General features: G+C 44.3%; 1 protein-coding gene across 2 annotated transcripts in view; it reads left to right on the top strand.

Moving 5' to 3' along the window:
- The first annotated feature begins 7,439 nt into the window (after positions 1-7,439).
- Positions 7,440-15,070, top strand: part of Hgsnat (heparan-alpha-glucosaminide N-acetyltransferase) — a 38,292-nt gene continuing 30,661 nt past the window's right edge. For both annotated transcript variants that reach the window (XM_071610146.1, XM_071610145.1), the window contains exon 1: positions 7,440-7,720. In XM_071610146.1, the coding sequence (XP_071466247.1) occupies positions 7,471-7,720 (250 nt within the window). In that variant the 5' untranslated portion in view covers positions 7,440-7,470. The remainder of the gene's footprint in view (positions 7,721-15,070) is intronic.

Here is a 15,070-nt window from a genome sequence, read left to right as displayed (position 1 = left end):
CTTTTGGGGATCATGTTTGGCATGTGAAATTTTGGAGTTAGGTGTATCTCAAAAGCTGAAGTAAGGTAATGCAGGAATGTTCAGAGGTGAATATATTACATAATGAGACTGGTGACATAATCTATGAACAAATCCATTGGGTGGCTTAATGATTTGAAAGTACTACTGTATTGGGTGGTAAATGGAGAAGTTGGGGAATGTTTGGAAGAAGTAGGTCACTGGGGGCATGTCCTTGGAGATTATATTTTGGCACTTGGTCCTCCTTTCTCTCTGCTTCACAGCAGCCATGAATTTAAAAGCATCCTGCAAAAACACCCTTTTTCCATGATGTTCAGACTCACCTCATGACCAGAGTGGAGCTGGCTTCCCATAGACTGAGACCTCTGAAACATGAGGTGTTCTGCATCACCTTGGGCCACAGCACAGCAGCCAGCCCAACACAGACTGAGATCTCTGAGAAATGTGGTCCTAGGCAACAGCAAGAATATTGATCCCATCAATATGGTTCACAAATAAAGATGTGTGTGTGTGTGTGTGTGTGTGTGTGTGTGTGTGTATATATATATATATATATATATATATATATATATATATATATATATACATATTTAGAATAAAAGGAACTTCATCCCATTCAAAATGTACATATTTTGCCTGAAGCTAAAATCAAAGAGTCAGGCACCATTACCGGTTCCTGATTTCTGCTGGACTGTTCCACAGATTATTCTAATGCTTTTCTAAAATTGTAGCATCTGGAAATTATTGAGGAAACATGAGTAGAGCTGTTCTGGGGTAATTGGTGGCAGTTTTGATTGGGTAATTGATAAATCTAGATGACCTCCTCATGTCAAGGAGAATCCATACAGGTATCATTTGGAGTCATGTGGTATGAATGTCAAATAACCAATAGGAAAGCAGCCCCAAATAACACTCTGAAGAGATGAGAATCATTTGGTGGGAAAAGAAGCATCACAGAGTCCTGAGGAGCTCTACATGCAGACTAGCAGTGGACATTGAGCCTTGCTCCCTATCCTGGGGGCCTTCCTCTGACCAACAGGGCTTGTCCCCAAGCCCTTTCTCTGTCATGCATTCCAGCCAGAAGTCACAATAGGTGAACTCAATATTGCTCCTTTGGTCTCCAGAGGAACAGGTGTCCAGCTGAGCTCCTTTGGTTTGGTCACTAGTGTCAAATTGGACCTCACCAACTGATCTGAATGGTCGAACTTCAGAGCAAGTGTGGTTGCAAGCTGTGACAACTGGCCCTTTTGGTACATCAGGCACACCTGACCGGTAATGCTTCCATTCCATGGCAGGATCACTGAGCTGCTCCAGAAGCTTCCATTAAACCTGCCTCCAGGTACTTCTGCCAGGATCTCCATCCTCCCAGGCCTGGATCAGCTGCCTCAGAGGCCTTCTCTTACAGGTGCTGCCCTCCTCTCAGGGGATCATGCCCCTGGTCTCCTGAAGCCTCCCTGATAAATCCAGTGCTGTCCTACACCATCTAGCAGATGTTCGGACCATCCAGAACAGTAAGAGTCCGTCCTCCTCGCTACAGACCAGTACTCCTGCCTTCAGCAGTTGAGCAAGTCCATTGGGCTGTAAAGATCATGACACCCACTCACCACCCTATTCCTCTTTCAGAGGACACAGAGCTAACAATTGAAGAGCAGCCTGAAGAATTAGTGGTCTACGGGGAGGAGGAGGAGTTTCCCAAAGGAACAGACAGACAGGAGGACGTGGAACCAGGGGCCCTGAGAATAGAGGAAGAAACATCAGTAAAGCTTCTGAAGACCCTGGTAGACCTCAGTTCTCTGGAACTCAGTCCTGTACCTGGGGAAAGAAACACCTTTAATGAGAAGACCCACGAGTTTCCTAAGATCTTCTGTGTGGGACACCTGTCATCTGTAGCTTCCACAGACTTGCTGCAGGAGGGCTGCCCATGGCTCAGGCTGATGCAGAGGCAGCAGTACTGCCAGAGCCAGACCCCAGCTGCTCCTCACTTCCAGACAAGTGGGCCAAAGAAAGGCTGGAGAAACACCATCTGCCCAGCTCTCCAGGCTCCAGGACTCAAGCAAGGGGGTGAGTGGACAAAACCATTTCTGGGGTTCATCAAAGAGCTGTCCTCCAGCCAGAACTGCTAACTGGTGGTCTCAAAAGAGAAAGAAGCCAATGTCTATGGCCCTGACACTGTGGCTCCCTGTCATCACCAAGGTCTTCCGCCACCTGTTAAGAGGCCTCTCCTGTGTCTGCAGGAAGACATACGCACCCTGTTGATGGAGATTCCAGGTGCAAAGAAGTTGGAGGATGATATGGAGGCCTTGGAAGGGGGAAAAGAAGCTCTGGAGGCCTCCACCACCAGTTTGCCAGTCCATTCTTGTGCCCATCAGAGGCCCAGAGTGAGGCTACTAACATGCAGACTGCATGCACAGACCCCTCCCACATCCCAGCTATCCAGCCAGCAATTACTGGCAATTCCAGCCTGGTGGACACCTAAATCTCTCTGTTTATCCACCTTCCCCTCACTAAGTAACAAGTAGTGGAGAATCCCTTGTTCTCTTCCTCTGTTTCATCCCACTAACTCTGATTCTCCCTTGAGGCCCAGTCCCAATATAGGAGTTACTCCTACTTTGTTTCATGCCCCTCCTCACCTGAGAAGAGCTGTAGCACCTCCCATTTTTCACTTTCCCACACCTCATATCCTGTTCTCTTTCTCCTCCAACCCTACAGCCCTGCAGAATGAAATCCCCAACCCCCATGTGCCTTCACTCTTATTCCTCATCCATCTGTTCCACCTCCTAATGACCCACTTCCTCCTCCTCCTGGTCCTCCTCCATTTCCTCCTCCTCCTTTTACTTCTCCACTTGCTTCTCACCACTAGCTTCTCATCTTCCTCCTCTTCCTGCTCCTCCTCCTCTTCATTCCTTTCCAAGTCCCTTCCACCTGCACCCCCAATAGCCTTGGCCAGAACTTAACTGCTACAAGAGTCTCTCCCACCCACACAGCCAAGTCCTCTGCTCACCTGACTCACCCTCCACTGTGCTGTCTGAGGACATGGCCATGGACACTACTCCCTCTTCTATGACAGTAATATTTCCAACTGCACCTGCCTCCAATGACAGCTCCTGCCCATGCCTCAAGGTCCATGGCCCTAGGCAGCACAGGCAGCCCACTGGCTCCCCAACACCTCAGGTCTCCCACCCCAACTCCCATTTGAACCAATCCTTTGTCCCACTAACCACACCTCAGCCCTCATCTGGGAGCCCTCCTGGGTTCCATGGAGAACCTGCCTTTGCAATGCTGCCCTGCTTATAGCGATCCCAGTTAGGAACCATGCACTGCCTCTCACCTGGCACACAGTGTCTCCACCATCATCCTCCTAGCCTGCAGCACCAGAGGAATCTGTAGATACCACCCCTTCTTCCTAGGCTGCCCTATCACTGTCCCCTCCTGCCTCCTAGAAAAATTTTGGAACATAATATGGGCTGCTTCCTGGTTCTGGGAACCACCATCAGAGTGGCAGCATTGCCTCAACTCCAGTCTCCACCAGCTGGGATACACAGCAGGTGCAGGGAATAAGTGTAACTCTCCAGATCCCCAGCAGTTCTAGAGCCACCTCTCAGTCCTCATGTAGAGCCCTGGTGGGCAGTGGTAGCATAACACATTCATTTAGGGTAACCCACCCAGGAAGCTCAGCCCAGGCTGTGGGCTTAAACTCAGTACCCTTCCAACAGTGAGTGGCAGCAATGGGATGCCTAGTCTTTTGGGTATGATATCACCCCAGACGCCCTTGGGTACATCACTCAACAGCTGGCCAGGCTTTCCTATGGTGTAGTGTAGGGGTTTAGAGTCTCCAGGACAGGCTGGGACTTGCTCATACGTGGGCTGGATATGGGACATCATATCCAGACTGCTTAATTGGCCAGCTCCCCTCTCAGGCCTGTGGTGTTCTTGAAACCTGCACTGCTGGGACTGGTTTTGCAGTGCCCATTCCAGACGAAGAGTGCTGCCTGCGTTAAACACCGTGGATCTAAAACACTCACTGTGGAGCATAGAGGAGATCTACATGTATGCCTAACCTGACACCACCACAAAACCCACACTCTGGTTTGATGGTAACCTGTTTGATCAGAGCTGGGCAATTTCCTGGCCTTCAATCTGGCTAAGATATAGGAATAAGCTTCTTATTAAACCTCATATGTTTGCCTCCATGGCCTTCCTCTTGTCCCAAAAATGTACATAAATTCTTATTATTTCTAGTTTTTCTTTCTCTGTTTATACATCTACCTTGCTTTCTGATTAGATGTCAGAGAAAGATATTCATATGATCATAGTAATGTGTGGAGCCTGACTAAATGCAAATTCGGAATAACAACATGTTTTTTATGTGCAGAAGATTGATCCAAAGGTGCTCTTCCCCTGAAGAGGAAGAGGCTTTTTATTTTTCATTTTGAGACAGAGTCTCACTACATTGGGAAGGCTGCCTAGAACTCAACAACTTCCTGCCTCAGTCCCTAAATTACTGGGATTACAGGAATGCACCACCACACCTGGATTGACTAATAATTTTTAAGTCCCTTTCCCTTATTCTTAAATTTGGACCTTTGGGTGCTTTTTAATTAAGCCACATCCCCGGCCCTTTTATTTTGAAACAGGGTCTCTCTAAGTTGCTTGGGGTCTCACTAAATTGCCAAGGCTAGTCTCAAACTTGCCATCCTCCTGCCTCAGTCTCCCAAGTTCCTGGGACTACAGGCATGCACCACAATGCCCAGCAAACAGAGCCTATTTGTATGCTTTTTATTTTTATTTTTTATTTTTTGCATTATTGCACTGACTAGGACCTCCTGTACAGTGTTGAATAGAGGTGTTAAAGGCAAATGTCCTTGCCTTACTTGTGATTCTAGAAGGAAAACATTCAGTCTTTCATGTTCTAAGTTTTTTGTAGATGGCCTTTATCATACCGAGGAAGTCTTCTTCTGTTTCTGCTTTGCTGAGGGTTGAATAGGTGCTGCATTTTGCTCAGTGTTCTTTTCTGCATCTGTTGGCCATATGAGGCCATCTGACTTGTTTTGGCCAATGAAATGTGGATGGAGTTTACATCCATTTCTTCTGAGCAGGAGCTTTAATAATCAGTGTAAGATTTGCTATATTGTCTTCCCACTGCTGCAGTAATGGTGGAAGCTCCTGCTGCAATGGAGCATTGGAGTGAGCTTGTGTGAGTGCCAGCAAGAAACAAACTTGATAGGAAGGGGATAGGAAGGGCAGCAGAATACAACAGACACTAGTATGGCAGTATGTATAAACGTGGCTGTATAATCAATGTGATCCTGCAATCTGTACATGTGGGAATAATAAGAATTCATACCCCATTTGAAACAAATGTATGATATATGATATGTCAAGATCAATGTAATGTTTTGGGCAACTAATAAATTTCTGATGTTTAAAAAAAAAGAAACAAACTTGGTTGGGATAAGTCCAAGAGTTTGGAACTATTCATTAATGTATTACCTTTTAATGGAGAAGATTTGCCCTTAGGACAAACTACTTGTCTTCATTGAGTTTACATTCTTACATAAGGGAAACAGATGTATACCATCATATCAGAAATTAGTGCAATGAAGAAAATAAAGCAGATGAAGTAGGATGTGGGATGGAGGATGTTTTGGTTTTAGGTGAAGTTATTGGGGGGGGGGTCTCCTTAAACAAGGCAACGATGGAGCTGAGAGGGAGGGAGCCATGAAATATCTGAGTGGAGAAAGGTGTTCTAGGTAGAAGGAATGGCTCACATACAGCCCTAAGACAGGCACTCCAGATTGTCTAAGGTATAGAGGGTGTTGATCAAGTTGAAAGAGCTGTCCTCTGATAGAGTATATCCACCCAATGACCCTGTGGGTTCAAGCCAGGGTTGGGCCAGAGAGGGTCGCTGCTGAGCAGATCAGCAGTGGTTGGTAGACTGGTTAGCAATGGCTTTGCTAGAATGCTCAGACATCAGTATTCCTCCACTGCCGGGATTTTCAACACTTCATTCAGGTCTCATCTCTATCTTTGTATTGTTTAAGATCTTCCCCAATAACTTTACCTAAAACTAAAAGTAGGGCAGAGAGTAACTAGACCTCTCCCTGACATTCTGGCATAGGGGCTTCACTTGAGAAAAATAATTTGAATTTGAGACTGAGAGAGTTCATGATCATTGCTTTCTTGAAAGTCATTCTCCACCTTAAAAGTCATCAATAGCTTTCTACTGTCCCTAGGGAAAAGTCTATACTGTCTACTTAACCTCCTGACACTCCCTTCATAGAACTCTTCCAGTTGCACTGGATTTCTTTCAGCTCCTTTGTAAGCTGCGTTCTCTCTGAGCTCTTGCAAAGGCTATTCCTTCTGCTGGAAATGCACTTCTTCATTCCTCCTGGGTAACAACCCTCAGGACAAAGGTAAATGCCTCCTGGAATATTTCCAGGTGGCTAGTTTAGATGTTGTCAAATGCTACCTTAGCATTGTCCTTCTTCTAATATGGCACTAATCACACTGTTTTAAAAAATCAAATAATTTAGGTATGCAAAGAAATATATTTTTAAAAAGTCCCACACTGTGCACACATATACCTATTTATCACCCAATTTAAGTAATAAAACGCTGCCAATTGAAGCCCACTCTGAAGTAGGCCTACCATTCTGCTCTCTTCCTACCCCGAAATTTTACTTGAATTTCGTGTGTATCTTTCCATGTTTGTCAATGCGGTTCTATTACATGTGTATAAATATTCTTACACTTACCATATTGTTTTGCCTCAATTTATGTTACTACAAAGTCATTCTGCAATCTGCATTCTCCCCCTCACCCCTACTTTTGAGATTCACCCTCATTTCTACTGCTACAAGTATTGCACACGTCCTCTTACACAGTGATAGTTTCTCTGCGTACATAGCCAGTGGATCTGAGGAATACTCATTCCTAGAGGCCTTGAACTTCTTCAGAGATTGACAACAGGATTTTCAAAGTGGTAGTAAGACTTGGTGGTTTTTAAGTTGTGTCTCTTTCTCTAGATAGTAAACGCCTGTGTGTGTGTGTGTGTGTGTGTGTGTGTGTGTGTTGGGGGATAAGACCCTTTAGTCTTGCTTACCTAAAGGGTCATATCCCCAGAACGGTGGACAGAGGCCTCTAACACCCACTTGTATGGTGAACGTCTTGTTGCAGGAATTTAGCAGAATGTTGCCCAGGGAAATGGTTAAGGATTGGGGAGCAAAGACTCCTGGCCTGCAGGAGTCTTTGTTTCTCCGAAGACACAAACACTACCGCAAAGTGTAGAAAACCTTAGCTCTTACTTAATAAGCTTCACCTAGGGCAGGGCCTAGAGAGGCCGGGCCTAGGGCGGCCCGGCCCCGCCCCTAGGTCTGCCCCGCTTCCCGCACTTCCCTCCGCCTTCCCCGCGGTGACTCAGACCTCTGTAGTGACGGCATCCGAGTGGAGGCGATGACGGGCGCGCGGCCGCCCACCGCCAAGAAGCGCAGGGCGGAGGAGCGCGGCGGCGCTGGAGCTGCGTTCCAGGAGGCGGCGCCGGGGAGGAAGCTGCGGCTGGAGAGCGCGGCGGGCGACGTGCACGGGGCGCTGGGCGCCGGCTGGGCGCTTGCTGCGCTGCTGCTGGTGGCGTCCATGCTGAGCGCCGCGCTGCTGGCCCCTGGCGGCTCCCCAGAGCAGGGCGCTGAAGCCGAGCAGCAGCGAGGTGAGTGCGCCGCGGCCCTGCTTCCCTCCACGGCCGGCCTGTGGGCGCGATGAGCTGTGCTGCGCACAAGTGTTCCCCCCACGGTGGCATCTCCCAACTCGGGACGCTGAACCAGTCCTCCAGAGCCAGTTTTTGTTCGACTTCCATGTTTGAGCTTTTCCCGGACGGGAGTCCGTGTTAGGCACATTTGTCTACAGCTGCAGGCACCGTGAGGCCAGGGCAGGTGGTGGTTAGTGCAGTGGAGGAGCCGCACCCCAGCATCCAGACAGCACCCACCCAAAGGCGACAAGGCCCGAGAGAGGCGCAGCCCGCACTTGCCTTGCCTTCACCGAGAGCGGTGCTGCGAGGTAGCCTGGCGCCCTTGTCCGCCCGCTCTCCAGGAGGCTAGGGGCATCCTGGCACATCTTTGGGCGACTTTGGGCTAAATAGTATCCTGCCTTGGATCGGGAAACCTGTCACTTCACAGATGCAAAGCTAAGTAAGAGACAGTAGCGGAGGAAAGGATGGAACCGAAAGCCATGCCTCATCTGGTCTACTGTTCGGAGAGACTTATACAAAAACGCAGTTTCCCGCCCCCCCCCCCCCCATCCCTTTCGAAAGAGGACAGGGCGGTCGAAATAGTAAAACCCATTGGTGTCCCGCGGGGTAGGAAAGCCAGGCGCTGAAACGCGGGCCAGGAAAGGTCGCTGGAGCTGCGGGACGCTGAGCACGTGACCCCCTACTCACGAGAGGGACGTTTTCCCGGGTGAAAGTTCAACATGCAGTGACTGGAAGGCGGCTGTGGAGGGGCATTGCCTGAAGTCTAATGTCTGGTGAACTTTCCAGTGAGCCTCCCTTAGGCGACTTTTACTCCTAAAGCAGTGGAGCAGCAGCTGAGGCTGTGATTTGCTGGCGCCCAGCGTTTTGCAGGGAATCCACAGTTAGGCCCGACCCATGGGAGGGGCTTTGCAGCGGGCAGGGATTGGTATTTTTGGCCTGGGAGAGGCGATAGATTCACCTAGTGGTTCCCTAATTTGCCGGCTCCCGGAACTAACTAGTGGAGAAAATAATGACAAATAAGAATTCCAGTGCTTCTAAACTCTTGGCTGAGGATCCCCAGAAGTCTAGTTTATTCACAAGCCTCTCCCCAGAGGATGATTTGATCTGGATCCAGGGATCTGTCTAGTCCACAAACTCCCTTAAGTCAGTGTTTAGGGCCAGGGGCCCAGGTAGTCCTATCACTCGGGAGGGTGAGTCACTTGCCTCTCTTCTCCCTCCTTCCATCCCCTTTTCCGTATCAGAACACAGGAGTTTGGGTGTCTTGTGTATGTGGAGTTAAGATTGCCCCCTTTCCCCAATCAGAATCTTGTAGGAGGAAGACATAATGAATTTCTAAAAAACATCTCAGCTGAGGACATTTTATATACTGACTTCCTCCGTCCGACCTCAGTCTTATTTTCCTGTACGCCCCTCCTTTTATAATTGAAAGGACTCCAAGCTATTATGTACTCTGCCCATTCACAATTTGTCAGGGACAGATCCCATCCAACGCTGTTTCTCTATATTTTAGCAACAGTTAGTAACAATAATTATTTTAGGGAAAAAGTGATTTTTTTAATTTTATGATACTGGGGATTGTACACACAGGACAAATGCTTGACCGTTCAGCTACAGCCCGTGGCCTTCATGCTCATATTCTTAGGTGTTCCATTCCCATAATGTTCCTGTGAAGAAGATGACCAGGCTTTTTGTGCCAATTAAAGCCCATATTTAGGCTGGACAACATTATTCGAAGAAATGACCTGGGGATTTAATATTACTTTAAAAAAATAAGGAAAAAATATATTTAAAAACATGCTCAGCAAAGGATTGGTGGTGTATCTACATGGAAGAGCACTTACCTAGCATGGGGGAGGCCTTGGGTTTGAGCCCCAGAAGGAGGGGTAATGGTGAGAGGAAACTTCATTTAAAAATATGCTCACTGTTTTAGCTTTTTCATCACTGTGACCAAAAGACTTGATGAGAATAGTATTGAGGAGGAAAAGTTTATTTTGGCTCATGGTTTCAGGGGTTCAGTTCCTGGTCTGCTGACTCCATGGTTCTGGGCCCAAGGTGAAGCAGAATATCATGAAGGAAGGGGATGGCAGAGGAACGCAGCTCTGGACAGGGAACAGGAAGCAGAGAGAGAACTCCACTCACCAAGGACAAAATATAAATCCCCAAAGCATATGCCCAGTGACCTGCTCCCTCCTGCCACACCTTACCTGCCTTCAGTTATTGCCCAATTAATCCATATTAGTGGATTAATCCACTGATTGTGTTTCAGCTCTCATAAAGTAATCATTTTGCCTCTGAAAATTCTTGCATTGTCTCACACATGAACTTTTGGGGGACACCTTATGTCTGAACCATAACGCTCAGCAAAGCAGAGAGCTACAACCAAAAATTAAATATTTGGAAATATAATAAAGATCTGATTTACAATAGTACATTTATCCCTGCGTTATTCAAAGATGTCTTTATTTGGCTTATTTTCCAACCAAGGCAACAGTAAGAAGTGTGTGTGTCTGTGAAACAAACTCTTTTATTTATTTATTTTTTTTGGCTTTTAAATACAGTCAACCAGGCATGGTGGCACAGACTTGTAATCTCAGTCACTTGGGAGGCTGAGGCAGAATTGCAAGATCTAGGACAGCCTTGAGTAATTTAGCAAGACCCTGTAGCTCAATGGTACAGAGCCCCTAGGTTCAATCCCCAGTATGAAGGACAAATAAACACTGCAAAAACAGACTACAAAAAACCCATTCGAATAATGCAAAAAAGTACAAAGAAATATGTCAAAAATCTCTGGTCTCATACTCTATGACCTTCAACCTCAGCTGCACATAAGAATCACTTTAGGGCTGGGGCTATTGCTCAATGGTAGAGTACTCTCCTAGCATGTGCGAGGCACTGGGTTCAATCCTCAGCACCACATAAAAATAAATAAATAAATAAAATAAAGGTATTGTGTCTATCTATAAGTCAAAAATATACTTAAAAGAAAAAAAATCACTTTGAAAGGGTTGTTTTTGTTTCTGATTGGGCAAAGATTCTGACTTAACTGGTCTGGAGTAGGGCCAGCACATTGGAATTTTGTTGTTTTTTCTTAGAGCTTTCCTGGTAATTCTGATGTTCAGTTGGGACTGAGCCCCTCTGCATATTCCCAAGTGACTTAATTAGTAATGACGACAATTAAGAGCTTTCAGAGTCTAAAATTCATATGGAAAATCTAAGCATAAAACAATATTCATAGAAATTTGAGTAAAAAACAAAGTCATTCCACTATGAAGGTGGACTATGATGGTGTTTAGAAAAATTACAGAGGAAAAGGTGAACATGAAGTTAATTCTAAATTTGAAAAGGAAAATCATCAAAACTGAATAAGACAAATGAAAAAATGTTTTAAGACAATTATGACAAAGATGAAAAAGGATTTAATATTGTTGTTATGTACAGAAATTCTACAAATACTTAAGGAGACCCCGGGGGCAAAGTGGTTAAATATATAATCCAATAACTCACATGAAAATATTGATGTTAACATCTTTTTAAAAATATTTATTTTTTTAGTTGTAGTTTATTTTACTTATTTTTATGTGGTGTTGAGGATAGAACCCAGGGCCTTGCACGGGCTAGGCGAGTGCTCTACCACTGAGCCACAATCCCAGCCCTGATATTAAACATTTGGAATACATACTTAAATTTGCTTGTCATTAATCAAAGTGCTATATCCTATTCATCAGTCTGAAATGTGAAGTAAAAAAATTAAAAGGCTAATCATGACCAGCTGCTAAGGAATGGTGTGCTTCCTCTCAGGAGGCTGCTAGGTACCTGGTTAGATTGACTTCACCTGAAATCTTGGCTGCTAGTAGGTGGTGACCTCAGCAAATTGGTTGATCTGTCTAGGCCTCAGACTCCTCATCCCAAAATGGAGACCTGTTGGGTCTCTTAGTGTGTCCCTATAGCCTAGCTATTCAGGAACAGACTAAGAACTATTTCAGTGGACTATTAGGGCCTGGCATACATTAAAAGCATAGTTATTGTGTTGTCTGGGAGTTTATAATCATTGCAGTTGTCATCGTAAATCACTAAAATTGAGAGGAATTTCAAAATATATATCATAAGCTATTCAAAAGGGGCCGTTTTTTATTTGTTTTTAGATATACATGACAGTAGGGTTAGGGTTAGGGTTTGACATACATACATGTGGTGCAACCCATTACAATTTTGATCCTATTCTTGTGGGTGAACATGATGAGGAGTTATACTGGTTGTGTATTCATGGGCATAGAAAAGTTATGTCTGATTCATTCTATTGTCTTCCCTGTTCTTATCTCCCCTCCCCTCCCTTTGTTCTCATTTATCTAATTTAATGAATTTCTATACTTCCCCTCCCCCCTCTCTTGTTATGGGTTAGCATCCACATATCGAGAGAACATGTGACCTTTGGTTTTTTGAAATTGGCTTAGTTCACTTAGCATGACCAGTTGTATCCATTTACTGGCAAATGCGATGATTTCATTCTTTATAGCTGAGTAATATTCCACTATGTATGTATACCACATTTTCTTTATTCATTCATTGGTTGAGAGGCACCTAGGTTGGTTCCAAAGCTTGGCTATTGTGAATTAAGCTGCTATAAACAATGATGTGGCTGTGTCACTGTAGTATGCTGATTTTAAGTCCTTTGGGTATAAGCCAAGGAGTAGGATAGCTGGGTCAAATGGTGGTTCCATTTCAGATTTTCTAAGGAATCTCCATACTGCTTTCCAGAGTGGTTGATCCAGTTTGCAGTGAGGTGAAATCTCAGTGTAGGTTTTGCTTTTTTTTTTTTTTTTTTGGTGCTGGAGATCAAACCCAGGACCTTGTGCATGCAAAGCAAGCACTTGGGGATATACCAACTGAGCTATCTCCCCTGCCCTCTCTCAGTGTGTTTTAATTTATATTTCTCTAATTGCTAGAGATGTTGAAAATTTTTTCCTTTATTTTTTGACCATGTATATTTGTTCTGTGAAGTGTCTGTTCAGTTGTTTTGCTCATTTGTTGACTGGGTTATTTGGTTATTTGGGTTTTTTTTTTTTTTTTTTTTTTTTGGTGTTAAGTTTTTTGAGTTCTTTGTATATCTTGGAGATTAATATCAAAGGCTACTTTTGATTAAAAATTAAAAAAGTAAATAGGACTAGGGATATAGTTGTAAAGTGCCACAAGTTCAATTCCCAGTAATGAGAAAACACAAAACAAAAAATCAAACACGTATCCTAAGAACATATTAATTTCAGATGTATCTAGCATCATTTCTTAAACTATAAAGAAATAGGGAACAGGTGTTAGAAATTAAGTTAAATGAAAAAAGAAGAAACAACCTATAAAAAAATTTTAAACAGATGTTCCCAATCCTAAAGAAGCTCCAGCTGTAACTTGGATCATTCTACTGATCATTTATTGAGCACTTGTTTCATGCACTGTGCCAAACATTACATATATCATCATGTTTAGCTTCTCCAACAATCCTACGAATAAGGACTCTTATGATCCCTAATTTATTGATGAGGAACTGAGGTAGGGTGGGATTCAGGTTCAAGTTGATCTAACTTGGAGTTGTACACATTTAACGTACTGTGTTGTATCCCTGGACCCAAACACTGTGTGTGTCAAAAGTTTTCCAGAAGGATACTGAAGATCAAAAAAAAAAAAAAAAATGGTGGCTATGGGCTGGGACTGGGGCTGTGGCTCAGCGGTAGATTGTTCGCCTAGCACATGCGAGGCCCTGGGTTCGATCCTCAGTACCACATAAAAATAAATAAATAAAGGTATTGTGTTCAACTACAACTAAAAAATAAATATTAAAAAAATGATGGGTAGTCTTTTATTTATCTTAGAGAAGAAAAAGTATCATTGGATAATTAAGAGTTTTATCTGTGTGTTTTGTCTTCACTGAGCAAAGAAAGGGTAAATTAAGATAAAAATGATGAGGGATTTAAGCTGGTAAAGTGAAAATTTCTGAACCATTCAGATGAGTTATTGGGGAAGCCTGAAAGAGGCTTTCAAATTACAAAATAAGAGGCTAAATTGATGCCTTTCTAGTGGGGTGATTACATAGTTAAGCTTATTTTATTTTATTTTTTTTGTACTGGGGATTGAACTCAGGGCATTCATCCCCAGCCCTATTTAATATTTATTTAGAGACAGGGTCTCACTGAGATGCTTAGCACCTCACCACTGCGGTGGCTAGCTTTGAACTCAAAATCCTCCTGTCTCAGCCTCCTAACCTGCTGATATTATAGGCGTGCACCACTGCGCCTGGCTGGTTACTCCTTATTTTCCTTTTGCTTAGAAGCTAGAGGGTAGATTGATTTCTCTTCCACACAATATCAGTTGGTTTAAATGAACTACTTTGCTTTAATTTCAGATAATATCAGTTCAGTTTGTTTTCCAAATTAGCAAAACATAGAGTATGCATCCTCCCCTCCATTCCCATCCCTTTCCTTCCCTCCATCCCTTTCCTTCCTCCCTCCCTCCCTCTACAGTGCTGGCCATGGAACCCAAGGCTTCATACATATTAGACTACACCCTACATTCTGAATGTCTGTCACCTTTATGTTATCCTAAGAATGCCATCTAGTAAACGGGGGCCTGTGCATCTGATTCAGTATCAGAACAGTGGGTCTTCCATTCAGACTGAGGCTTACCTTCTAACCCTTCAAGTGTGTAATCCACTCCTGTCCCCTCTCAAATCTGTCATTGAAGTGACAAAGAGATTCAGAACCCCACACCAAAGTGATCAAGAGCTGGACTTCTCAAACTTTTAAGAATGTACAGGTCATCTAGGAATCCTGCTAACCTGCCCGTGGTGAGGTAGAGGGGCTGGAGCTCTGCATTTCTAACAAGCTGCCCAAGCTGAGCTCATAGACTGGTAACATGATAGAGGAAAGTCAGGGTTTTGAAAACATACCACTGGGGTTTAGATCATTGATTTCATTAGAAAACTCTGTGGCGATAGGCTGTATCTAACTCTCGTGAGCCTTAATTTATTCTTCTGAAAAATGGAGAAAATACTTAGTTCACAAGGTTGTCATTATATGGAAACTGTTAAATTCAGTGCCTGTCTCATTTTAGCATTTGATGGGTGTAAGTTCATTTCACAGTCTTTTTGCACACTGGATGTGAATGGTGTCAACCAAATCCTTGTTTGTAGTAGAGGCATCTGTGCCAAAGGGTACCTATGTGTGTATGTGAATGCACTTGCATGCACACATACATTCGTGTGTACTGAAAGCAATGTTTTAGAGACTCCTAAAACTCTATAGAGTGCAGGTATTTGAGAAGCAC

Source organism: Marmota flaviventris, chromosome 3 (assembly GCF_047511675.1).
Source record: "Marmota flaviventris isolate mMarFla1 chromosome 3, mMarFla1.hap1, whole genome shotgun sequence".
NCBI lineage: Eukaryota > Metazoa > Chordata > Mammalia > Rodentia > Sciuridae > Marmota > Marmota flaviventris.
The sequence above is the reverse complement of the archived record's forward strand: the minus strand, read 5'-3'. Positions and strand labels throughout refer to the sequence as shown.